The sequence below is a fragment of the Emydura macquarii genome, unplaced genomic scaffold, assembly GCF_026122565.2.
Source record: "Emydura macquarii macquarii isolate MOO-44397 ecotype Brisbane River unplaced genomic scaffold, CSIRO-AGI_Emac_v2 contig_1644, whole genome shotgun sequence".
Lineage (NCBI taxonomy): Eukaryota > Metazoa > Chordata > Testudines > Chelidae > Emydura > Emydura macquarii.
The window spans coordinates 3,821,816-3,847,680 of record NW_027131781.1 but is presented as its reverse complement, the minus strand read 5'-3'; the positions used below and the strand labels follow the sequence as shown (position 1 = coordinate 3,847,680).

Sequence of the window (25,865 nt, the reverse complement as noted above, 5' to 3'; positions counted from 1 at the left end):
GAATGCCCCTTGCTGTAAGTGCTGAATTTCACACCATACACCCTATATTCAGGCACTCAAGGGGTTACTTCTTGCCAGCACAAACTGGCTCCCGGAGAGAGTATGGGAGGTCATGAGCACCAACGCAGGGCCGTGGAGTGCTTGTGACCGCAGAAGTATTGCAGAAAAGCCTTTGCTAAGTAATCCTGGTTCAACACTTCACCAGGAAGCCTAGCAGGGACATGATCTCACAATCTGAAAAAACAAATGCCCAAGGGAACGTGTCCATGTGAAACCTAAACACAGACATTGTGTCAGAAACACAGAACAACAGGGAAACCCTTTGGCATTGAATAATCTGTCGAGAGCGGGACTCGGACAGTTAGAAAGCAGAAATCCAGCTTGTGCAGACTGAAGATCACAATTTAGAGTGCCTTGGCATTTCCACCATCACTATTTGTGGCTATCCCATAATCTAGGTCTGGCAAACATGTAGGACTGTACTGAACACTCTTGTGTGTATTGCCCATGTCTTAAATCATGTTAATTGGCTATATCTAGGTAGTCGTTTCAGAAAAGCACAGCACAGCACAGCCAAAAGCAGAGCATAGCATAGCAAACCTTTGTTCCTCTATATTTTAGGGGGTGGAGGATTAATCTAGCCCAGAACATCAAAAACCTGGGTCCATAGATTCCCCTTAACGCGCCCCTATAACTCTCAGCAAAGCCAGTGGCAGTTACACACGTGTCAGTGGGAGAAAAGAGCCATCCGAGTTTTTTTTACAAATGTCAGCGCTGTATCCTTCTGTACCTCTACATTTTGCTGTGCTGCTTTCCCATTGCCATCTCCGTGTGGCAGCGAGGTAGGGGGAATTCGGTACGCAGACGGGAGTAGCAAGGGACTCTGTTCTGCTCGAGCCTCCATTTCAGCTGATCGTGCCCACAAAAATGGAGACACGTTTCTTACAGACGTGCTGATTGGGCAGCTGGGCACCTAACTGTCCGATGGTGGCATGCCTACTTATGGTGACTCTGCAGAAGGTGCACGTGCAAAAGCAGGTGCATGAAACTGGAAGTTGGTTGTAGGGCAGCTGAAAATGCGGTCATTGGGGCTGAGCTCTTCTGGCCTGAGAATGAAAGAATGAAGGAAAGTCATACTGTGATAGGCTGAGCTTAATTCTCGTCCATCGGATCCTAAGCAACATACGTGCTGTAACAATTAGAGACATGTACTGAGCTCCGTGGGCAGCCTGTCTGAACGTGACCACAATTCAGGAGAGCTCAGGCCCTGGGTTTTGGATCAGGACCATCTCTGACATACTCACTGCATTCTGTCACAGTCTCGCATTACCTTCCCGATGAACAATTCTTGTTCTTTGGAGAAGCCCATTACCAATGGTGTGAGAAGATTGTCATTTTAATGGAAGACACGCACAGGAATATTTCCTTTAATCTTTTACAACCACCAGGCGACCTAAGTTTGTTTTTCTAAGTAACGATCAGGGTTTCTCCTGTTTTATAATAAACCCTCTCATCCAAAAATGAAACAGAAACACGATTGAAATTTAAACAGATGTTCTTAGTGACCGTGGGTTTGAGACTAGAATGTTTAGTTCTAATTATATAGTACATTCCTGCAGTGCATCTCCTAATTCAGACTTGTTTTAGCAGTCCCTCCACCCTTTCCTTTTTAAATGGACACACACATACACGGACACACGCATGTACACAATTGGAAATGTTAGCTATTACAAAAGGGAGCCATCCATAATGGGGTAAGATACGAACAGAGTATTCAGGTGATGGGAGTTCTGAAAATGGCAGTGAATGGTTATACCAGTTCCTTTACACTAGTTTAACTCTCTTAACTACTACAGAGTTAGTCCTGACTTAAAATGCTGGCAGTGACATCAGAATGAGGCCCACTGAATTGAGGGCCATGTCTATATTAAGGAATTAAAAGAAAATTAATTCCCCTGCTTGTTTCACTGGCTAAATGGCTCTAGTGCAAACACTTGTGGGTTTCCTGGTACTGACAAGGCTCTGGTAGCTTCTGGCATCTTTGCTACAACGGCGATTAGGCCTTGTGCCTGGTGTAGTCATTTGCACCTGTGCAAATCTGATTTGACAGTGTTTTACTCTTACTTGAAAGGATTTCACACATGGAATTAAGGCACAGAATGTGTCTGGAAAGTAGAAAAGAATTATTATACCCATTTTACAGATGAGGCTCAGGAAGCTTAAGTGACACACTATCTCAGTGGAAAATCTGGCAACAGAACCCAGCAATTCTGATTCATATTCTCTGCTCTAAGCACACAAAGGTCACACGGGAGGGTGACACTCTATAAGAAGACAAAGTGCTGATAAGCATGTTGAGGGAAATCCCTGTCTATTACAGTCACAAGGTGTAGTGTTGCACTGTACAATCTGAACACTATATGTCACAGCCTTTGCAAATTAATGATGGGCAGAGCCATAAAAGTTCAGAGTTTGGTTTGGATGCTACTGCAAAGCTTATCTGAGCCGCTTTGGCCTGGAGATTAGGCAGGTAACCTGCGAGAAGGGACTTGCTACATTTCTGCACCCCCTTTCCAACAAGCCACATGTTCTACTGTGGTGATTAAACAGCTATTGCAGTTCACACAACAACTGTAGCGCTTCCTAAAGTAGCACGACGAGCAGGTGGCAAAACGTGTCTCAGGAGTTCTCTGAACATTATGGCCATCAGTAATGACACTTTCCAAACTTGTGGGTGTCATTTTTCCTCTTTTGCTTAAATAGATTCTAATAAAGAGGTGTTTACAGTCGAGCAAGTTCAAAGGTTCTTGGCTGGACCATCGGTGTTCTGTTGGAGAGTTTATAGCCGAAGGGCCTGCTGGTTGCCACAGTTTTGTAGTTATTATACGGCATTGCACAGCATGTACAGGAAGGCTCCTGAGATTTCTGACCGGAAACTAAATACACCTGCTTTCTGGGATTTGAAACAACACCTTAATCTCGGACTCCAGCTCCTCTTTGGCGAGGCCTGCCACCTGGTTTTCCACATGACTTGTTATCAGTGGCTAATATTCTGCCGGGTTCGCAGATTCATACATTTTACAGGCCAGAAGGGACTATCCAGTCATCGAGTTTCCCCTCCTGTATAAGCAAGATACAGAATTTCACCCAGCGACCTCTGAATGTTCCAAGCCCCTGGCACTGTATTCTCGGCATTGTGCCCCAAGCACTAAGTGATCCAGATAGGAACCTTATGAACACATCATGGGCTTCCCTCCGCTACGCTGTGTGAGTGCTGGAAGGGGCTGGGGCCTCCTTTCCTTCCATGGTGATGCTTCGGGACCCTGTGGGTTTAGTTGCTTGGCAGACGCTGCAGAGTGAAGGGTGGTGGCAGGATGCGGTGTTACTGCAGCAGCACATCCTTGCTGCCCGGCCCACCAGGTTGCCATGGCAGCAGGGTCACGGAAGAGGTTTAGGGCCATCGCGACCTCACGGGGCAGCGTTGGGAAAAGGCTGAGAACGGACCGTCCCTTCACGTGGCAAACGTGCACTTTTCAAAGGAACGCGCTCCGGGTGCACACTCAAGATTCTAGGTCCGGGCACCGGAGGTGGAGTAAGATTTAGTGGGACCCTGGGCACAAAGGACATTTGCACCCCCCACGCTCTAGGGGCCCAGCAGCACAAGAACCCAGGGGGTCAGGAGAGCTGTGCCCACCCACTTTTCAACACGGGCCTAGGAGCCTGGGGCAGGGGCTGTATTACGTGGCGGAGGAGCTGATGAGGTAGAATCACAGAATCATAGAATCACAGAGTTGGAAGGGACCTCAGGAGGTATCTAGTCCAACCCCCTGCTCAGAGCAGGACTAACCTCAGCTAAATCATCCCAGCCAGGGCTTTGTCAAGCCGCAGCTTAAAAACCTCTAAAGATGGAGATTCCACCACCTCCCTAGGTAACCCATTCCAGTGCTTCACCACCCTCCTAGTGAAAAACTTTTTCCTAATGTCCAACCTAGACCTCCCCCACTGCAACTTGAGACCGTTGCTCCTTGTTCTGTCATCTGCCACCACCAAGAACAGCCTAGCTCCATCCTCCCTGGAACCCCCCGTTGAGTAGTTAAAGGCTGCTATCAAATCCCCCCTCATTCTTCTCTTCTGCAGACTAAACAAGCCTAGTTCCCTCAGCCTCTCCTCATAAGTCTTGTGCTCCAGCCCTCTCATCATTTTTGTTGCCCTCCGCTGGACTCTCTCCAACTTGTCCACACCCTTTTTGTAGTGGGGGCCCCAAAACTGGACACAATACTCCAAATGTGGCCTCACCAATGCCGAATAGAGGGGAATAATCACTTCCCGCGACCTGCTGGCAATGCTCCTCCTAATGCAGCCCAATATGCTATTAGCCTTCTTGGCAACCAGGGCACACTGCTGACTCATATCCAGCTTCTTATCCACTGTAACCCCCAGGTCCTTTTCTGCAGAACTGCTGCCTAGCTCGTCGGTCCCCAGTCTGTAGCTGTGCATGGGATTCTTCCATCCTAAGTGCAGGACTCTGCACTTGTCCTTGTTGAACCTCATCAGATTTCTTTTGGCCCAATCTCCCATTTGTTTAGGTCCTTCTGTATCCTATCCCTACCTTCCAGGGTATCTACCACTCTCCCCAGCTTAGTGTCATCCGCAAACTTGCTGAGGGTGCAATCTACCCCATCCTCCAGATCATTAATGAAGATGTTGAACAAAACTGGCCCCAGCACCGACCCCTGGGGAACTCCGCTTGTGACCAGCTGCCAGCTAGACATGGAGCCATTGATCACTACTCATTGAGCCCGATGATCTAGCCAGCTGTCTATCCATTTTACAGACCATTCATCCAACCCATACTTCTTTAACTTGCTGATAAGAATACTGTGAGAGACTGTATCCAAAGCTTTGCTAAAGTCAAGGTATATCACGTCCACCGCCTTCCCTACATCCACAGAGCCAGTCACCTCATCATAGAAAGCAATCAGGTTCCTCTCTCCCCCCCCCTGGGTAAAGTGCAGCCCCTGCTGGCAGTGCCTGCCTCTTCCCAGTGGTGGGGCTTGGGGGGGCCTTAGCCCCCCACCATGGGGTCCAGTCCCTCTCAGTGGCCCTGCCTTCACTCTCCACCTGCTCTGGGTGTCGCGCCCCAGGGGGTGGGAACAGAGGCCAGGGGCTGCTCTCGGGTACCCGAGCCCCCTGCCAGGTCCAGGGATCCCCCCAGCAGCCCAGGCTCCCTGGGTAGCTCTTCCCATGGCCCAGCTCTGGGTTCCAGCCTCCGGCCTGAGCAGGGGACGGGGCCTCAGGGGAAGAGGAGGAGCAGGGGGCAGGGACACCTTTTCAGCACTGGTGGCCTCCCCAACTTCTACAAATTGGCTGGGGCCCCTGGACATGGGCCCATGCATTAATCCACCACTGCTGGGCACAAAAACAGACCCTCAGATATTGTCCTACTCCCCTAGTTTACATGCACAGGTCTGGAATAGTCACCATGTCGGGCCTGTAAATTAACAACCTCACAGCCATCGGACTAGGGGGTGTCTTTCGCGCACCGCCTGACAGAATATCACACTCCCTCATTGATGTTCTGCTGGTGGGGCTGGGACCTCAGAACTGGAGTTGAAAAGAAACACCAGGATATTCGTGTATGCAGGGGCCGGGTCTCAAACCCACAGCCGCAGTAAAGATGAGATTACATTCCCGCTGGGGGTCATGTCAGCCAAGTCGAATGGAATTCGAGGCACCAGGACAAATCTTTCCTGGAGTATCCATATGTCAGCAGGGGAGTTTATAACCTTAAAGTCAGTAAGTGCTCATTTACCACCTTCCTTGGGAAAAGCTGACTTGGTTTTGTGTCAGGAGTCTAAGGAAGAATGAAGGGCTTTGGGCAGCCTGGTATCATGCAGGAGGAGGGACAGCAGGCCTGCGACACTCGGATTCAGCTGCATCGGGCTGCTAATGTTAAATCAGCTTCTCGCTTGAACTGGAACATGCAAAGCCTTTCCAGGACACCGGAGATTACAGGGCCTGTAACTGACTGCAGGCGTGATACAAATGAGGAGTCAGGCTTGCCCAGCAAACACTGTAGATCCAGCAGCAAAAAGCAGAAGACAAATGGAAGGCAGGGAGCCAGGGGTCTTTGTATATTCTGAACATCCATTTGCACGTGAGCCTCCGCTGGTTTCACTGGGGAAAAATCCAGAACCCGCGTTTCCTTTTGCTGGATGCTTACAATTTGCTATAGCCTTTTTCTCTCGCAGTCAACTGCTCCTTAAGCCCACAGCAAATTTGGGGAGGCCTGGGCAGAGACGGAGGGGTTGCCTTGTCCAAGTTCCCTGGTCAGTAACAGGGATCAGTGACAATATCCCCTGATCCATGGATTCTTTGGGCTTCTGCATGAACTAACACGATACAGCTGTGGGATGCAGGCAGAGATGTAGTTTGCTCATCCACTCCCTGAGTAGCCGGCCGTCTCATTACCCACAATACGATCTCTCTTTAGAGAGGCGATCTAGGGCACTCTTCCTTTGCAGTGACACAATGCCACACAAAAGGCATTTACTTTTTGCTTTCTGTGCTATGGGACATAGGCCCGGCTGCTCTCCTTCCACCCCCATGCCAGTCTGCTGTAGTCAGTAGCTCCACCAAGGACCTGCTTTTCTGCTCACTGCGGTGGCTGTGAATCAGGAGTGACGGCCCAGGACTCAATGGGGTTCTACTGGTATAAAACCGGTATCTTAGTGAGAGGAGAATCAGACCCCAAGTAACTAGGTGCTGTGACAAATCGGTCTCTTACGACGCTGAGTATCATGGGACCACACCCATCCTTCAGATGAGAGCTTTGGAAAAACTTAAATCATTCGCAAAAACGAGGGTCGGATCTCATCGTTTTCAATGCTTCACTGTCTGCAAGGGAGACACATTGATTTACCCCAGTTGAGGATGTGGCGCATGAATTTCAAACTCCGCATGTTATAGGCGGACCTCCAGGAGGTGCTGACCTACACCCTTTGCAGAGTAACAGCAGGTGATCGGATCCAGAAGGATGCTGGCTTTCCTCTGTTAATCAACTGTGCGTTGAATGCTCAGCTGAGAAGGAACAATGCTCATCAATCGATCTGAACTAAGACAAGGGCTGTGTTTTCCTGGATGAGAATAGCCACCGAGTACGTTTCCAACAGTTGGCAGTCCAAGTGTAAAGAAGCGCTGCTAGAAGCAATCGGTGTGGTAAATGGAAGAAACACTTATCAGGAACTCTCCGAAAGGCAGCTGAGATTGATGTCCCCTCTGCTGCTGAAAACGATAAAATGATACACCCCTCGGGACAGAGCCAATTCTGAAATGCTAAAGAGGAGAGGGAAAAATATATATGGACAGACGGGAAACAGGGCAGAACAGCATTGGCCAGCTTCTGCCCTGCAATTCCAGCCAGGGCTCGGAGCCTGGGATGGGTAGAGATGAGGGCAGACGTTTTGCCCCCATTTCAAGAATGCTGTGCAGTTATGTACCCTTTCGCCAACCTAATCAGAGCGCTCATGGACTAACCAGACCACAAGAGGCCGGCCGCCAAGGCAGCCTCACGCAGCAGCAGGGAAAGAGCGAGCCTTCTAGCTGTTTTTCCAGATCAGCACAATTAGGGCTCTAAATCTTCAGAGCAGATTTTCTCTCTTCTCCCCCCTGCTTTTCGGCTACAGTCAGACTGAAAACTTCATGTCTGCTCCTGGAGCGGTCGCCGGGGCCGCTGGCTTCACCTCTTTCTGGGGAGGCACAACCACAGCTCCCTGGCACTCTAGGGTAATGGCCCCACTGCCCCACCCCTTCATGTGTTCCCCAGTGCTACTGGCTGGCGCAAAGAGGGACGGGAGATGGGCACAAGCAAGCAGCAGGCAGGAGACAGCAGGGTTTTAACTGTACCTAGCCCCTGCACAAGGGAGGAGATTCCTTGCTCCCCTTCACTTGGAACAAGGGAGACGGGCGCAAAGGCTAAGTGAAATCTGGTCCATAAGCAGTGAAATACATAACAAGGAAAGAGGGCTGGGGCCTGGGGCAAGCAACACTGCTGCTAAAGCAATTCAATTAGCTAATTCCTAGCTGGCACGGGAAAGCTGGGCCGCTGGCTCTCCTCTGCTGTAATTGATTGAGGCTGCTAATGCTCCATGTTTTATCAGGAACATTGCCACCGTGCCAGAAACACATTATCAGTACAACTCGCTCTTATGGGCTGGTTAGAAGGGTTTGATTTTGTGTTCTTTATGGATATTGATTGAGGCTCACTTCCAAAGGGGCTTTAACCCACTCTCCCACCCACAAGACGTTATCAAATTTTGTTTTTACACTCGTGAAAAACATTAAATAACCCGACACTACTCGCTATGCTTTCAAAAGTTACATGACTCGACAAGTCAAGACTAATTTCAGAGTCGGAAGCCCCCCCCCCCTTATTTCACAAACAGACTATTGCATACTCATTTCTTAGCGAGTGCCAGACTGAAAGGACAGCAAAACACGGCACCAGTTTGTCACAAGTGCAATGTAGACGTTTTAAACTTCCCGTTGCTGTCCATTTTGATTGAAAAGAAGCGGGGGGAAATTGTTGATTTTTGGGTAAAGGGAAAAATCAAGAGTTACTGACATTTATCCATGGGAATAGAAACCTGCCATCACAATGCCGCCCTCTACAGCGCACCAAAACAGCACCGGAGCAAGAGTGGGTGATGTGCAGCGTTGTTGCAATTCACTGTCAAAGGGACCTAGCTGCTCTGACGTGCAACTGAAAAGCTGGAGCCATCTAAGGCAGACTTCAGACACTTCCCCCACCCCTGACCCTGGAGCTGACATAGGCCTGAACCAACCCCTAACTTCAGCTTCTTTACGGGCTGCACTCAGTTTCGCCAGTTAGAAAAGCCCCCCGGGGACTGCATTGCTGGGATGGCTGGAAGGCAGCACACTTTGTTCATCAGCCTGACACGTGCAGAAGCATCTTCCTGCAATTGTGGGGGGAAGGATAGATGGTGTAAAGCTGGATAAAGCAAACCCTTAACACCAGTTAATTGACCTGCTGTGTGGAGTACCTAAAATATCTCATCAGCATGCACACTTTTGGTTTAAACACAAGTGTGTGTGTGTGTGTGTGTGTTTGTGTAAGGGAAGTTGTGGAAAAAAACACCTGTCTTTCAATTTTGACTAGAAATATGTTTGGGGTGTCGAAGCGGAAAGTTCTGTCTGGAATTCCCTTGGACTGAGACATGCAGCAGCTCTATGAAGCCATGGTAATCTAATCAGCCCTGGCTTGCCTTAAATTAAAGAAACACATTTGACGAGCGATCCCTTCACCGTATAACCTGTCTGGCTGAAAGGCTGCTTTTCTTTTTAGCATCTGCCTTGCCATTGCGAAGAGGTGTCATTTTTTGAGATGAGATATGAAAGACAAATGGGTTTATTTGAAACATCTGACAGCAAAGTCTCTAGGTTTGGGGGCCCTTTTTTGGTTGTTTTTACAATCTGGGGAGAACTTTTGAATCCTTGGCTCAGCATTGACAACACACCTGCATTGAAGAAGGGGTTGGGAGGCGCTCGCAGGAAAGATGACGCCAATAAGCCCAGGCATAAGAAGCAGCACGTCTCCTGTGCCTCCTTTGCACGGAAACCAAAGAAGGTGAAGATTGACAGAGGATGAAAGGAGAAAAAACCTGAAGGAATGGGGGGAGAGGAAGAGAAGACAGACAGGAAAGAAATAAAACAGTTAATTCATAGGCTGTCGCAGACCTGCTATGCAATGCTTACTCCAGGTGACATTGAGCATCAGGCAATGGGGCAGTATAAGAAGCATGGTGTAGTGAAGAAGGCAGATCTGGGCCCTGAAAACTGGTGTTCAAGTCCCAGTCCTACCCTACTTTGTGATGTGGGAATGCCACTTTGCTTTCCTGTGCCTGTTTCCTTTCCTCACCCTTGTCTGTTTAGGTTGCAAGCGCTCTGGGGCAGGGAAAATGCATTTGTACAGCACCTGGCACAATAGAGTTTGGATCATGGTGGGGCCTCTACGTTAAAAGTGGGTGAAATTCTGAAAGCTGATTTTCTTTTTTAAATGAAAAAATGCAGATTCAGCAACACCAAAACATTTTGCTAATTTGTGTTGATTTTGCCAGATTGTTTGGGTCGGGGGAAAAAAAACCCTACAAAAATCAAAGCCTTTCCTTGTGACATTTTGAATGTAATCTTTTCATTTTGAAACTGATTTTCATTTCAAACCTTCCCTTTAATTTTGTATAAAAAAATTAAATGTAAACAAATGCTTGAAATCAAAACAAGTGTTTCCTATTGGCATCCACGAAACATTTCCTTCAGCCCGCAATAATTTTATATTTTACTTTCTGAGTCACTGAAAATTTCAAAAAACATTAGGATTTGGTTCTACCCACAACGAAGATTCCCCGCTTAAGCCTTCAGAACCAGATGTAGTGTGGGGGGAGGGGTTTGAAATAGGGGCTAGCTCACATGGGGGCTCCCCCCAGTAGTAAATTTCACCTGCTGGATGAGATTCCTGCTTATGTAAATCAGGTGTAACTACACTGAAGACAATGCAGTTCAACAAGAGATTCTGCACTCACACTTCGCAGTGCGCCCCTTGGCTTCAGGCCAGAGCTGTGGCTTAACAAGAATTCCCCCGTTTTCTTTCCCTTCCAGGTGGACTTTTAGGAACTTTTTTTCTGAAACTCAAAAAGGCTGAGTTTGCATTTGACTCAAAACTGTGTGTGCGCCTGGGGGGAGGGAGGTACAGAGATGTGTCTCTCTGTGTGTTGGTGGCGGGGACGTGTGTGTCTCTGTGTGTATTAGGGGCAGGAGGGGATGTGTGAATCTCTGGCGGGGAGAGGTTCATCTGCGTGTGTGCTGGGGGCAAGGTGAGGTGTGTGAATCTCCATGTGTGTGTGTGTTGGTGGCAGGGGAGCTGTGCACATCTGAGCATTCTTCCTTTACCCAACTAGATGCATCCATGCCAAGTGATGGGACTTTTATGCACCCAGTCGCAGTGGTCAGATCCGCCATGTGATGCTACAGCGACGCACACTAGCGAAGGACCTGTCCCACGAGGTGCAATTCACCTCCAGGCACGAGGCCACCACCAAGCCTACATGCAACTTGAGGACCTCATCGTTAGACATGTCCTTCACAATACCTTGTTAATGAAATTCTGCTTCATTCAACTGAAACCTAGCTAAAGCGACTTTACCACAAGTGCAAAGAACATACGGAGCTGTGCTGTGCCTTCCGCTACACCCGTGCCCCCCCGCAATGACTTCCTAGGTGCAAGTGAGGGTGTGTTGTTTCTGTTGAGCCAGCACAACCAACTATGAGCACCGCTTGCGTGCTGGGCCTTTCCACAGTGTGGCAGTAGTTCAGCCATTGCTACTGTGCAAAATTATATGACATGATTCTATTGGTTTTGATAGTGGACTGCTATTAATTCCATTCACATGGTCAATGAAAATATATTGAATTTCTTAAAAAGGAGCCAAGCTTAGAAGGAGAAACACTTGATGTTAATTCACTGATATGGGTGGACAATGGACAATGAACAAATGATCCCACAAACTGGCCATCTTTTCAAGTATTACAAATCAGACTATTTCCCCCCCACACGTTTAGTATTCTGGAGCCTTTCCTCTCCAACTTTCCACGATGGGGGGTTATGGTTATAACCCAAAAAGTGTGTAATATCTGGCTCCCTGCCTCAAGAAAATAGTCCTGACCAAAAATATACATAGTGTATTTTATATATTTACACAAACACACACATAGATGTGCATATATAACTATTCATACATATCAATGGATATAATAAGGTTTGAAATTCTCCAAAAAGTCATCTAACTAGCCAAAAGCAGCATTAAAATATTTCGAAACCAGCAGAGGTGCCAAAGTCCTCGGATTCCACATTTGGTATTTGGCAGCAACGTTTTTTGAGTGTTGTTAGAACAATTGCTCCTAGATAGTCTTGCAATTCTGAGGTTGTCATTTTGTTTCCTGGCACTCCTTTGCCTTTCAACAGTTCTCATGGAACTTTTTGGAGGTCGTCTTTCAGGAATGACTGTCTGGTTTCAGCCTCACCAGCAAGCTGTGGTTTCATTTGATCATTTCCATTTCATCTGCCTCCTACCAGTTTCTGATTCAGTGGAACCGGCTGAGGTTCTACACCATTATTATCAATCACATAACAGAGTTCCTCTGCAGTGTACGTCTGTCAGTTTTATACTACAGCCATTTTGTTTTGTCAGGATTTATATTTTAACCAGAGTGACTCATGGTGGGTTTTGGGTTTTTTTTAGTATAAATACCTTAGCATATTTATCTTGCCTCAGAATATCCATTTGTATTCATGCAAAGACATAGAAAGAAGCACAAACTGGATGTTGGCTTGAGAAACATGGAGTAGCCTTACTGAACCATAGCAGACATGGGCTGAAAATTCCATCACAACACTATAGGTGAGGGCCTGGAAGCATAAGTAAAAATACATTTCAATTGGCGGTATATGGCACTTTATATCTCCAGAATGCCGCAGTCACCACCACACGCTGGGAAGTAGCTAAATGAGGTGTGAGGCTGGTAACTATCGCTCCTGAGAGGTAGGTAAGTATGGAGAAATCATGCAACCATTATATAAGCATGAATGGGGACCAATTTAATGACTTTGCCACTGCCTCAGTTAGATTTTAAAGCTGAAATTGAACCAACTACATTTAACAGTTTGGTAAGTGTGGTTGCCAATACTGGACAGGACGTATTGAGTCCAGAGCGCCCTACCTTACTAATTTTAGTGCTCATTTCTTTCCAGGTCTACTTTTGCTTCGGACAGTATTCCTCACATCGAGACAGGTGGGTATTCATAGCCCATCGACAGTTTATTAATTAATTAAGAACCACATAAGTACATAACCAACAGTTCATTCATCAAGAACAGGTACAAATGTTGTAGGCCCAGACTGAACCAGCAACTAAATTTTCTCAGGAGTCGGTGGTCAGGACTCAGGGCCTACAGCAGAGCTAATCTCCAGGGATCCTCACCCGTACAGGTGCCTGCAGAGACCATGCCTCTTAGGATTGCCACGTATCTGGTTTTCAACTGGAAAGTCCGGTCGAAAAGGGGACCTGGCAGTGCCTGGTTGCAGTTACTTGCAGTAACTGGCCTCCACCACTGGGGGCGAGGGGTGCGGGAAGAAGAGCAGCTGCTATTAGAGCCTAGAAGGGCCTTGGGAACGGGTCTAGCAGAGAGAGGTACCGGTGGTTCCCCCATCCTGCCCCAGTCACTCCCCCATCCCCGGAGCACAGCTCTCCCTCCCCCACCCTGCCTCAGTCACCCCGTCCTCTAGAACTCTGCTCAGCAGGCAGGGGGAGGGAAGTGGAGAGAGCATAGAGCGATGGTGGGGGGGAGGGAAGAGGCGGAGCAAGGGGTGGGGCCTGAGGGAGAAGAGGCGGGGCAGGGGGTGGGGCCTCGAGGGGGACGAAGCAGAGCAGGGATTCCAGCGTCTGATTTTCACAAATTAGAAAGTTGGCCACCCCACTCCTGATCAGCTGCAGAGGCCAGCGGCAGCAGCCCATCACTGCGCCTGCTCCTGCGTTACCTCGTTCCTGCTGCCCCTGCCTCGGACCGCTCCTTGCCTGCTTTGCGACACGCTCCAGTTCCTGACCTCCAGCTTGCCCCTTGCCTTTGCAGAGGCAGGCATAGAGGAACAACGGACTGGCCTGAGCACCTGATAAGGCGACGCTCGTTTGGCTCAAGAGGAGGAAATCGTGCCGGGACGTGGCCGCTCACCTGACCCCAGGGGGTGATGAGGAAACATGTTATAAGGCAGAGGCGTCTTTGTCTCTGGCGCTCGCCCTTGGAATCCACCTACAAAGCAACATCAAGCAACTGACAGACTGCCCGCAGGGGGTGTCAACCAGCCTGTGGTGACCATTATCTGGGCCTATAAGGCTACTAAAGTGTTGAGTTTAGTTCAGAATGCGATTGGTCTTTTAATTCATTGTGAACAAACCTTGAGTCCTATTTTTCTGGCTTATAATCATTTTAAATCTTGCTGTAATTGTGTGTTTGGCTTATCTAAAGCAGTGCGTGTGGGTTGAGTGTGTGTGTGTGTGTGTGTGTGTGTGTGTGTGTGTAGAGAGACTTCACTTAGAGTGACAGAGCTGGTGCACATCAATATCTTTGACAAATTGACGGACTAATGACATGAGCTTGCAGGGCGCAGTGTGCAGTTCCCAGGGTTGCATCTGGGACTGAGGGTGTTTGCTGGGTGTCTATCCCGAGTGGCTGGCCAGAGGTGCTCCTTCACTAGGGTCAGGGACCGGTTACTCGCAGAAGGCTCGGCCTGCGCCAACCTAGGAGTGGGTGGTTCATACAGCAAAGCAGAGTAAGTCGGGGCCCAGGAGTGAGGGATGGGGGTGACACAGCTACACACCAGTCCAGATTGCAGGGGGGAACACCACACCAGGATCTCCCTTGCAGAAGAGATTTTAAAGTTAAATAATTTTCACTGTAGAAGCATGCTGTTGCCACCAATGGTGGGTTTTTCCAGTAGTCTTTGTGGTCTTTCCCGTCTACAGTCTGAGGAGAACATTGTTTGAGGAGCAGTGCGGCACAGCGGCTTGGAGCAATATGCCGTGTATCTAACTAACATCTGGATTTCCACACACTTGCCTGCCTTGTGCAGTCTGTTGCAGCACAATACACTAGTCTAGGGGGACATTTGTGGCAGGTATTTTTAAGATCAAAATTGAAGATTTAAAAAAAAAAAAAGGCTAGCTTCCAAAGCAAAAAGGGAAGAAAGTTAAAGGAAAAACATCTTATTTCCTCTTCCTTATCTAATCCCAAGACTTGTTGTGTTCTACCCCAGGTGCAGTCTCCCAATGGTGTAACGGTACATACCAATGTAAAGCACATTGCGATCATCTAATCACTGCCATTTGTTTTAGAAGCAAAGCGAAATAATGCACTTTCTTCCAGGGAGAGCAGCATCTATACTGTACATTGAACTGTTCCCACCAAATAGCGGCTAACACCTTCAGCTAAACACCAATCCTGCCCTTTGGTGAGCTGACAGGGGAGGGGTTGGAGAGCAGGAAAACAGATGTAGCACCTGCTGATGCATTCCATCTGTTCAGGGCAGGTGCAGACCGTGGGGCACTGCAGAGAATATGCTGAGAAGCAACACTTATGCCTGGAACAGATAAGCATGGCATATACTCAGCTCTGGGCCCCTGCTAGGTGTGCAGGCAGGTGCTCAGGAAGTGACAGGGCCCTGGCACCACCTGCCATTCAGCTGGCTACAACCCTTTGGGGATGAGAAGTGAGTTGGCTAGGCAAATGGTCCAGGGACGGACCGAGGGATACAGCCAATTCTCCATCCCTTGAAATCTTTAAATAGAGACCGGTCGTTCTTCTAAATTGATACACTTTGGCTGGCTTCAACAGACGTTAGGGAGTGAAGTTTTGTGGGCTGTGTTTTGCCGGAGGTGGGACTACATGATCGCAATGGGTCCTTCTGGCTTAAAAAAAAAAAAAAAAAATCTAGGAATCTGTGACTATCTCCACTGAGGATGATCGTGATACAGAAAACAGATACTTCATTCTCGCTCTCGCCCGCCACGTACCCCACAAAGCGGCTGGCATGACTTAGGCTAGTTTACCAGCAAATGGCAGAGAAACTCCAATACATAAAATATCTTTCTTCAGGCCATTATAAATCAGATTTCTATCTGTTTTATATACAAGAGCGCCTGCTCTATCTGTTGCAAAGGTATTAGTGGTATACTCAACGGTGACTGAGTACTGTAATCATGACCAGTCAAGAGCTGAAATTGCTAGCAGTGCATCATGTGGATGTAAATCGGATTGAAGACTTTAATCATGATTAAAGATCAGCATTGCCAGAGATAGACTGTATTAGCAGGCAGAAATTACTGCTTTAGCCTGCCAGAGATTGATTAGGGTTGTAAGTTTTATTAGAATTTCAGGCCCACCTATAGGAGATGAGATGGGATATACATACCATGCACTGAGATTCATACTCAATTTCAGCTAGATTAGAGATTGGCAGAAGGAGAAAGATTTGGATTTGGGACACTCCAATCATCAGGAAACTGTGATCCAAGCTTAACTGTATGATCTAACGCACAGCCACATGCTGGTGGCATTTTGAATCAAGACAGAAAAGAAGCTCTTCTACAGGAAGGTGCTGTGCAAAGAAAATGTTACTATAACATGGCCAATTCCTGCCTGTCCCTCTATCTGAGCAAGACGAATAGTCAGGAAATTATTAATAATTATTTGACTGAGTCATGCTTGCTCCTCATTTTATCGGCTTTCCTGTGAGCATTCATGCAGAGGACCTTTTCTTCTCAAAGAAGAAGAGAAAGCCTATCTTGGGGGCAAATACCAATGCAGACATCCAAATGAGAAGATCTGTGTCTGGATATAAGTATCCACTCTTTGCCCTGGAAGTTGCTAGCTGCCTGTTTATAACATTTCTGCCATCCAGTCAGGAATGAGAAACAATATCATGTGACTTCAACATCCAATCACACAGCAACTAATGAATAAGCATAGAAATCAATTCACAGATAATCCACAGGTTGAAATTATGATAGCTCTAAGTACAATGCCAGCTTCAGAAAAGGGCTGGTAACTGTGAGAAATATTGCTGGTTGCTCCTAAGGAGGAAGAAATCATCCAAACAATTGCAAATGTCAGTGAAATGCCCAACAGAATGCAATTTGGGGAATGCAGTTTATTCTTTTCCCATGTGTTTAATTTTAAAATGATTTTAATGATTAATAGTCGTGCCGAAAAACAGTTGGGGTTGATTTAGCCGGTTCTTCCTATAAACTGTTGTTTCCCAAGCCACAAGGAGTTTAACATTTCACTCATCAATTCTTAGTACGCAGAAATAGATGGCAATTCTCATTTCTTTGTTCGTTTGTTTGCCTGGGCTTTCGCTGGCAGATAGATGTTGTGGATGGGCTGGCTAGACGTGGCACTTGGAATGTTTGTAATAGAAATACCTGCCCACCTCCGATGGAAAACCACAAGTCTCCCAACATCGACTCCACTATGCAAGAGGATTTCCTTCTTCTTTTCAAAATAGATAAAGTGGTCGAAAGAAGGAGGAAGACAGGCCTCCTGGGAAGGATGTAGGCTCTCATCGACAGAGGTGCTCACAAATCCACATTAAAATCAATGGGAGCTGGGGGGTACAAGGACCTGCTGAAAAGTCAGGCCTCAATTAGGACTTGGTGCTTACACCTTCAAAAGTGATTTTGGATGCCCGCCTTGAGATACTGTAAAAGGGTCTGGTTTTCAGAGAATGCTGAGCACCCACTCTCTGAAAACCACATCCCCATCAGGCGTCTCCCGTAGGGCGCACACAAAAAAATCACTAGTCATTTTTGAAAATGTAGGCCTAGGGCCAATTGTGATTTGGGGAATACTGAAGGTCACCTGTAAGCAGTGGGAAAACCCCATGGTCTTAAATACAGGTGTTCGGTTTTGAAAGTCTCAGCCAAGAGTTTTAAGTTGACAGGGCACCTTTAAATACCTGAACTTTCCTTTTCAATCGGTGACAGTGAACGTATAATAGTACTACCATTCTCCTTTCAAACCTGTCTCTAAAGGCAGGCTCTCGCCGTAACGTTGAACGTTATTCTGTTAATCTACATTTTATGGATCTCTTAATTCAATCCTCTCCGGTAGGGCGAGGGAGACCATGGGCCAGAGTGTGGAAACACCAATGCTTTATTTTACTGCACACCCCTCCGAAGAATCAAGCTAGGTGTTCTGGAGTCATGAACGGCTTCCCTGAGCTCTGCTCTAGCACTGTGTTCCTATGGCTGGTCTTTCATGACCATGTGGTTACTCCCTTTGCTGTTTCTAACAAGTTCCCATCCCCCAGCAGTCAAGTCTGTCACTAAAGCAGTATATGAGACAATTTGGGAAAAACACGCCATCCCTTTGGCCTGAGGGCAATCAGGGCACAGATCCAGCCGTAAACCCGTCATTCACCACAGTACAGCATGTCTGGGCAGATCACTAACCTTAAATTAAACAGAAAAGAAACGGCATCTAAATATGTTCAGGCTGTGATGACAAAAGTTGGGGAATCCAAGGTTAAATCAGAACCTCTCATTAACTCACAAGTAAAAGAAGCCACCAAGCCAGATTGCAGCAGAGCGAGGGAATGGCAGTGGGGGGAGGCATAAAAGCCACTACACCAATTCTACGTCATGTGAGGCCACACTGTAGGGGAGAACGTGTGGGTGCCTTTAAAGATATTAGGCAGATAATTCCCCCAGATTATCCGAAGATCTGGGGGCCACTGGAAGGACTTTTTTCTTCTGGTAGATTTCATCCTGAATAATCAGACCAATCCCCCAAGACAAAGGCAGCAAAAACCAACATTGCCATGGCAAAAGTGTGCTCAAAGCCACACAATGAAATGACCGAGCACTTAGATCCAAAGTCTTGGATCTTTATCAAGTCATTAGACACCTCCCCACTGCAAACTTCCCGCACAAACCGCTGGCTGCCCCAGCTCATACGTGCACATCGCCTGTTATCTTCTTGGGCGTGAGCGTCTTCAAAATGCGGAAGAGAGCGCAGTGTCTGGGACAGGCGCACAGAGCATAGCTGGATGACAAGACCCAGACAGCAGCAGGAGGATGATAGGCTTTCTATAGAACAGCAAAACACTAGCTCTGCTTTGGTGAAGGTTGAGAGTCATATTCTGTTTGGATGTGGCCTATTATAAATGTTCTAAAATTCACCTGCCGACCTGGGCTGTCTTGAAATGTGTGTGTCTCACGGTAGTGACGGATAGTGATCCGAATCCGGTGTCATTTGAACAAGGGGCTCTTAAGATACAGTCCCCGCCTCCCAAGAGCCAGCCTTCTACAAAATCATCATCTCTTCCTTTTATTAATGTTGGGGGGTTCTCTTGCACAAACGATGGCTCGGATCCTCCCTCAACCGATTTCAGTTGCTCGGGTCTTATCTCAGCTAGGGCACAGCCCCTCTCCAGTTTGTTGAAAAAGCGACTAGGGCTCTGTTGAAGCAAGCGTTTCGAGGCAGCCTGTTGTCACTGTATCCAGCTGCTCAAGGTGACGTATGGTAAGAGCAATATTGTAAAATCCACGCGCAGACCCGGATTTTACTTTAGAAACAGTGTCAAGGAAATTAACATTAAATGCAGCATAGATAAGCAGAAAAACTCCAGTAAGCACTTAGGACAATGTAAGCATGTTTCCTGGGCAATGGGACAGTGCGACCAAAGGAAAGCAAGTCCTCCCTTCCCCGCCAACATGAGCTACTCTTAACATGGCCAGAGTCTTATCAGTTTTGGGGCAAACCAAGGGAATCGGTGGGGTGGAGGTGTCAGAGCACTGACGGGGACGTGTTGGGGCAATACAGGGGTGTGACGTTTGGAAGATTGCAGGGAGGGAAAGGGAAAGAATGGTTTGGGGCCATGGCGAGGGGAGAGGGATAAATAAAGATGGGTAGGAAAGGGGGTTAAGGGAAATGTTAGGGCGGAGCAGGGGGGACATGGCAGAGGGAGTTGGGGGTTAGGGGTAGGGAAAACGGAGGAGGCCTGTACCATAAACGCTTCATTTCCTGGTTTTCAGAGATTTAAGGTCCGCCACTCTGGGAGAGCACGAGGCACCTCTGGGCAGATTTAACTCCATGTTAATGAAGTTGTGGGGCATTTCGTAGGTTCTCATACCACCCTCTGACTGCCTTCCAACAGTGCAGTAAGTGATGTCTCTAAGCTCTGGTGAACAATCAATCACATTATCCTAGGCAGTGCTCATGTTTTCCAGCCTCAGGTAACTTACTGGCTAGGAGTGAAACTTTCATCCAGATAAAAATTCACCCACGCATCGTCTTTCATAACCAACGCAAAGTAACCTGGCCTACGTTGCGCCCTGGAGTGCAAACCAGCTAACACGTAATGGTGCTGACCCAAACGCCAGGCAGTTTTCAACTGAGTTTTGCTCCAAAATGCAAAGTGAACCCCAGGAGGCGTGAAGTGAGATCGAAGGGAATGTTCCTGGGAACGGGCGCAGCCGGGCAGTGCGCAGCCATCAGTGCCAGCCAGGCACAACTGACAGGCAACCACCACAGGACCTGGAAACGCTACACCCAGCAGAGCAGCTTCTATGGACGGGAAACAGGATCTCTCTCTGACAGAAGCTCTCCTGGCAACCACACTTTGAGCTCCACAGATGGAAGGCGCACTGGAGAGTCAAAGCTCTTCCCAAGCATTACAGAACGAAGTCTCCCACCGGCTTTCTGTCCTGGGTGCGTGGTCTTATCATCAACCCCATTTCGCAGAGGTGGAAACTGTCGCTTAGAAGAACTCAACGAGGGCACAGAGTGCGACTGTACAGAGCTGGGAATAGCTCCGTCAGCTCCTGGCCCCGTGTTTGAGCCCAGCCTGCTCCCCCATACGCACCTTTGTAACACACGGAGACGAAACATACCATTAACCTGAGTGAATGCCTTCGATTGAAAAGCCACAGATTTAGGGACAGTTTTTGTTTTCCGCTGCGGCAGCGTAAATCTGGAGGCGCTCCGCTGATTTAAATGGACTTCCTACGGATTTACATCAGTATAAGAACAGCCACCCTGCGTCAGACCAATGGTCCATCTAGCCCAGTGTCCTGTCTTCCGACAGTGGCCAGTGCCAGGTGCTTCAGAGGGAATGACTAGAACAGGGCATCATCCAGTGATCCGTCCCATCGCCCATTCCCCACTGCTGGCACACAGCAATCCCTGCCCATCTGGCTAATAGCCATTGCTGCACCTATGACCGATCCTCCATGAACTTATCTAGTTCTTTTTTGAACCTCCTTATAGCCTCTGGCAAGGAGTTCCACAGGTTGACTGTGCGTTGTGTGAAGTAATACGTCCTTTTGTTCATTTAAACCCGTTGCCTATTCAATTCATTGGGTGACCCCCTAGTTCTTGTGTTATGAGAAGGAGTAAACAATACCTCCTTATTCACTTTCTCCACACCAGTCATGATTTTATAGAACTGTCATATCCCATCCCCACCCCCCCACCACCCCCCGAGTTGTCTCTTTTCCAAGCTGAAAAGTCCCAGTTTTATTCATCTCTCTTCCTATGGAAGCTTTTCCATACCCCTAATCATTTTAGTTGCCCTTTTCCCTACCTTTTCCAATTCCTATACATCTTTTTGAGATAAAGGAGAGCAGAATTTGCCTCCTAGTTCCCCTGGGAACAGAATGCTTCACAGTTGTCTTCCCTGAGGCCAGGACTTTAGTGAGATGGAGTGAACGTAAGTGTTTTGCATAGACTGGTTTAAGGGAACGGAGCCCCTTCCTCTTGATAGACCACAGTGATCAAAGGTGCTCACTTACCATTTCTTCCCAGCAACCTCATGCTGCTGCACTGTGTAGCCGAAGTAGGCCGCTTTCGAGCCTGGTATGATTTTGGGCCTTTTGGTGTCGATATTGAAGGTGTCACAGAACCCTGGTGTAGACAAAAAACAGATCTAATCAGTTCAGGTCAAGGGTGGGGGGGAGGACACCTTTATCTTCATGACACTGACCTGCTGTGTACAGCGCTGCGAAATCTAATTATTAGCCAGCACATGTAGTTAATAATAGATACCGTTAAGGCATACTACTCCTTGCAAGGTTTGAAAGGAGAAATCTCATTCTCAAGTGTCTCTATTGTGAGACTGTACCTGTTGTTTCTTCTTACGAGTGAAGAAACGGGCCAGGAAAACAGCTTCAAGGTGTTTTTAGTCTGACGATACCCCCTGTGCAGCACACTGCTAAGAACTCATTTTTCTTGCTGTCCACCCCACCTCCATTTTAGGGATTCCCCAGACTCCCAGCTCTCTGCTTGGGTGTGCCAGGCTGCTAACCCGCAGGAGAACATCAGATATTGGGAAGGAGGTGATAGGGGGAAGGCACAGGTTTTCATTCATCCATCTGCTGAGCCTTATTTCTGCCTAACACAGCCCTTTTCTGGCCTCCCAGCGGGAATGCTGTGTACCCCCATAGTTATACGGAATTCCCCTGCCCTCCCCCGCACTGTTTGTAGGGGATCTGCTCCTTCCATTCTCCTACTGCTTACCGGGACCATCAGCATCTCCCAAATCACACATCAGGGAAGGACACAGAGCCCAGCTCGCCGAGTCTGATCCTGGGAGATTCTGAGCATGCCAACTCCCTTTGAAGTCAGCGAAAGAGGAGGACGCTTCACATTTCCAGAGCTTTTTACAGCCCAGCTCCCCCTGTTACCTGTAAACTCCCTTGATGCAGAAGGGCAAACTATCCTCTGACACATGGGCTGAGCCTTTGTCAGGCGCAAGGGCCCAGGTTCAAGCCTTGACCCCCGGTTCCCCAGCAGGGGGGCATGTCGGTAGACTGCTGGCCGACCTGGATCGGAACTATTTTTAAAAACGGTTGTTGAGGGTTTAGAGGTCACAGCTGCAGCAGTCTGGCGGAAGACGCCTGTTTCGGCTCTGCAGCCTGTCCACGGCCAGCAAAGAGGTTTAACCCATTCGGGTGCCAAAATCATTTTAAGGAATTACTTAGCTGCAGAGTCAGCCGCTCTCTGTCGTCACTAAGCAAAGGCATGGAGGAGACAACCCCTTTTTTACCCTAGGCCAGGCAAGAGCAAGTCACCCTGGAAAACCACAGCTGACAGGACAGGGATCAGGAGCAACAAAAGAAAGATCTTCCAAACCTCCTCCTTGAACACCCGCACCTCTCAAAACACTTCCCTGCAAACACAGTGTCACTATTCCGACAGACGGGATTCCTATCTGTCCGGGTGTTGATACGGCCCTCCTTACAATAACCTCTGAATTCCACAAAGTCATTAATGGGTTTTATCCTCACAACACCCCTGTCAAGTAGAAATATTAGCCCCATTTTACAGACGGGGAACAGAGATGGGATGGATTTGAGCTGCCCAAGGCCTTATATATAGTTGGTTGCTAAGCCAGGTGCCTGAATCCCAAATCAAAGCTCTCCCCTAGACAACCCTTCCTACACCTCCCAGAAGGTTTAGTAGGGGTGGGCTGCTTTTGCCGGGAGAGGCAGATCGGTGGGGCGAATTCACTCTTACTCTGAGAGTGGAGGCTGTTGCAACTCCAGGGGGAAAGAAAGCCAATGTCTAGGGAGCTCTCCAGCTGAGCGGGAAGCCATCTGGAAGGACTCTAACTTGAGATCTCTCCCAGGCGGACGGATGCTCTGACAGGGAGACTGAAGGCACTGAATACGTGTGATCTACGCGGCTCCAACCTTTGTTTTAAAAGTATGTCTATTAAATATACACCTCAGCCTGCATTCGGGGCGGTCTTCACTGAGAGGCACCCTTCTGCCACGGAGCTGGCCCTGAATCACATCCCCCCTGCGGTGACCATCAGCAGAGTCTGGAGATGTTCGCGACGAGATCTGATCTCCATGCCCAGCCCTGCTCTGCGCCTCAGACCAGACCCTCACCTTCACCTGCATTTTTGCTTATCGAGTTAGCTGTGCCTTTAGGTACAGGCCCGAGCAAGGGATGATGGGAAAACTGCGTCACCCCAGAAGACATCGTGCTTCAGAGACGCCCTCGGAGGCTCAATTCCCTCCCCTGTCTCCCCAGGCTCTGGGGAAGAATCAGTAACTTGTTGCTGCCCTGTACTAGCCCTTGCAGTGGCTCAGCTCCCCAGGCTAGCACACTGGGCGCAACCGAAGGCTCCAACCCTTCCTTGCCCCCATCCGAGTCACCTGCTCTGGGGGACATGATAAGTAGATGCATGATGCCCTTTTCCTCCTTTGCACCCAGACCCAAGAACCAGGTAGCCAAGGTGTAAGATAATTTCCTCCTCCCCTTTATTCCCCTATATAGGCATTTGATCCAAGTGCCCATCTAACCCACTGTTAACATTGCAAAGAACTACTATAATACACTGCAGCTGTCCCACAAAGTGTGTAACTAACTCAACCAAAGAGAAGAAAAATAGTTAGTTTGTAATGATAACCGAGCACAGGACTTATGAGGAGAGGCTGAGGGAACTGGGCTTGTTTAGTCTGCAGAAGAGAAGAATGAGGGGGGATTTGATAGCGGCCTTTAACTACCTGAAAGGGAGTTCCAGGGAGAATGGGGCTAGGCTATTCTCGGTGGTGGCAGATGACAGAACAAGGTGGTGGCAGATGACAGAACAACTGTCTCAAGTTGCAGGGGGGGAGGTCTAGGTTGGACATTAGGAAAAAGTTTTTCACTAGGAGGGTGGTGAAGCACTGGAATGGGTTACCTAGGGAGGTGGTGGAATCTCCATCTTTAGAGGTTTTTAAGCTGAGGCTTGACAAAGCCCTGGCTGGGATGATATAGCTGGAATTAGTCCTGCTTTGAGCAGGGGGTTGGACTAGATACCTCCTGAGGTCCCTTCCAACTCTAATATTCTATGATTCTATGAATTCCCCATCAGAACTTTGACGGTCTAAGAAAGGCAAGGTCAAAAGATGGAGGCACACACATTTTTGTATGGGTGGTATTTTGTGGTCACTAAAATAAACCAAAACACTGAATTCTGTGTGTGCTATGGGGTTTTCTTTAGGGATATATTTTGTTACTGCATACGAGCTCAAAAGAGAGCTTGAATGTAAACAGAAAGAAAACTGACTGCCAATGGGATGTGAAGATTTCTCCCTCTCTTACAGTGTCCAGACTGCGAAAAGGAATGATGGAGCTGCATCTTGAGTGAGTTCAAGAATTTTAATTGCTCTAAATGAAATGAATGAATCTGGTTTCTACTTGTGCTGTATTATGGTATCCACAGAGTTTCCCTCTGTACAGAAAATGTGATTATATTTCTGGATAGCACTGCTAAGCTAACGGGCATTGGGGCCAGGCACAGATATAAATGTAAATGGCTATTTCTTTTCTGTGTAAATCCATAGCGGAGTCTATAAAAATTGAAGATAAATCGGATTCCTGACTTCTCCTGAATCTCTCTTAGCTGAGTGCATCCATTATTATTTTCCTCTGGGAAATTAAAGTCTGTTTAAAAAAAAAAAAAAATCTTGGTTTTATCATTTGTAAAGACATATCATCAGCAATGCTTAACTACAATGAAGAATGGGTTTTTTTTTTTAATAAGATAAATGCTTAACTGGCAGAAAGACTTTCAGATCAGATTCAGCCCTTCCCATACAGCTTCCCTAACAACTCTAACCCAGCGTGCGTTTAACAGGGACACAAAAGCAGAGGGGGTGGTACAGGGAAAACATTAACAATAGTGCATAAAATGTGACAGAATCATATCAAGTCTTTCCTCTCCCCCTTCACATGTACTTGTCTTTTTGTTCTGAGGTGGGCAGACCAGGAGGACAATGATGCTTGCCAAAAGAATAAAAGAAATATGAGCCAAGTTTGAAACGTTTGAAGTCAGTTCTATAGGTTTTGCCTGCACCTCTCTCCCCGGAGGCTGGAATACCAAGGATCAATGACTTATGCTGAATATACCAACGTCACTGGTCCTCACGCGTGCCATTGTTTATGACTTAAAGCTGAGGCCCCACCTATGGCTGTGCCACTGAAACTTGGTTGGATAATAGTGCAAGAGCAGTTTTCTTGCCTCCAACAAATCCCAATCAGTAGATCTGTTTCAAATGATAGACAGCTTGGTTAGTAGCGATGTCATGTCCCTATTAGCTAATCTGGGTTCCTCTCATTGAGGAGATTCAGATCCCTCTGTCTATGTTCTAGGGGGCAGAACAATGCTTTGGAGGGATGAGCGTGACATCACCTCTATTTGAGCTTTGGCCAGGAGTATTCTCTGGGTTACTGGAGGTGCTGGGGG

The 25,865-nt window shown here is 47.8% G+C and overlaps 1 protein-coding gene across 1 annotated transcript in view; it reads right to left on the bottom strand.

Moving 5' to 3' along the window:
- Positions 1 to 25,865, bottom strand: part of ITGA11 (integrin subunit alpha 11) — a 143,887-nt gene that overhangs the window by 100,415 nt on the left and 17,607 nt on the right. The window contains exon 3 of the mRNA XM_067556056.1: positions 21,421 to 21,532. Coding sequence (XP_067412157.1) covers positions 21,421 to 21,532 — 112 coding nt within the window. The remainder of the gene's footprint in view (positions 1 to 21,420; positions 21,533 to 25,865) is intronic.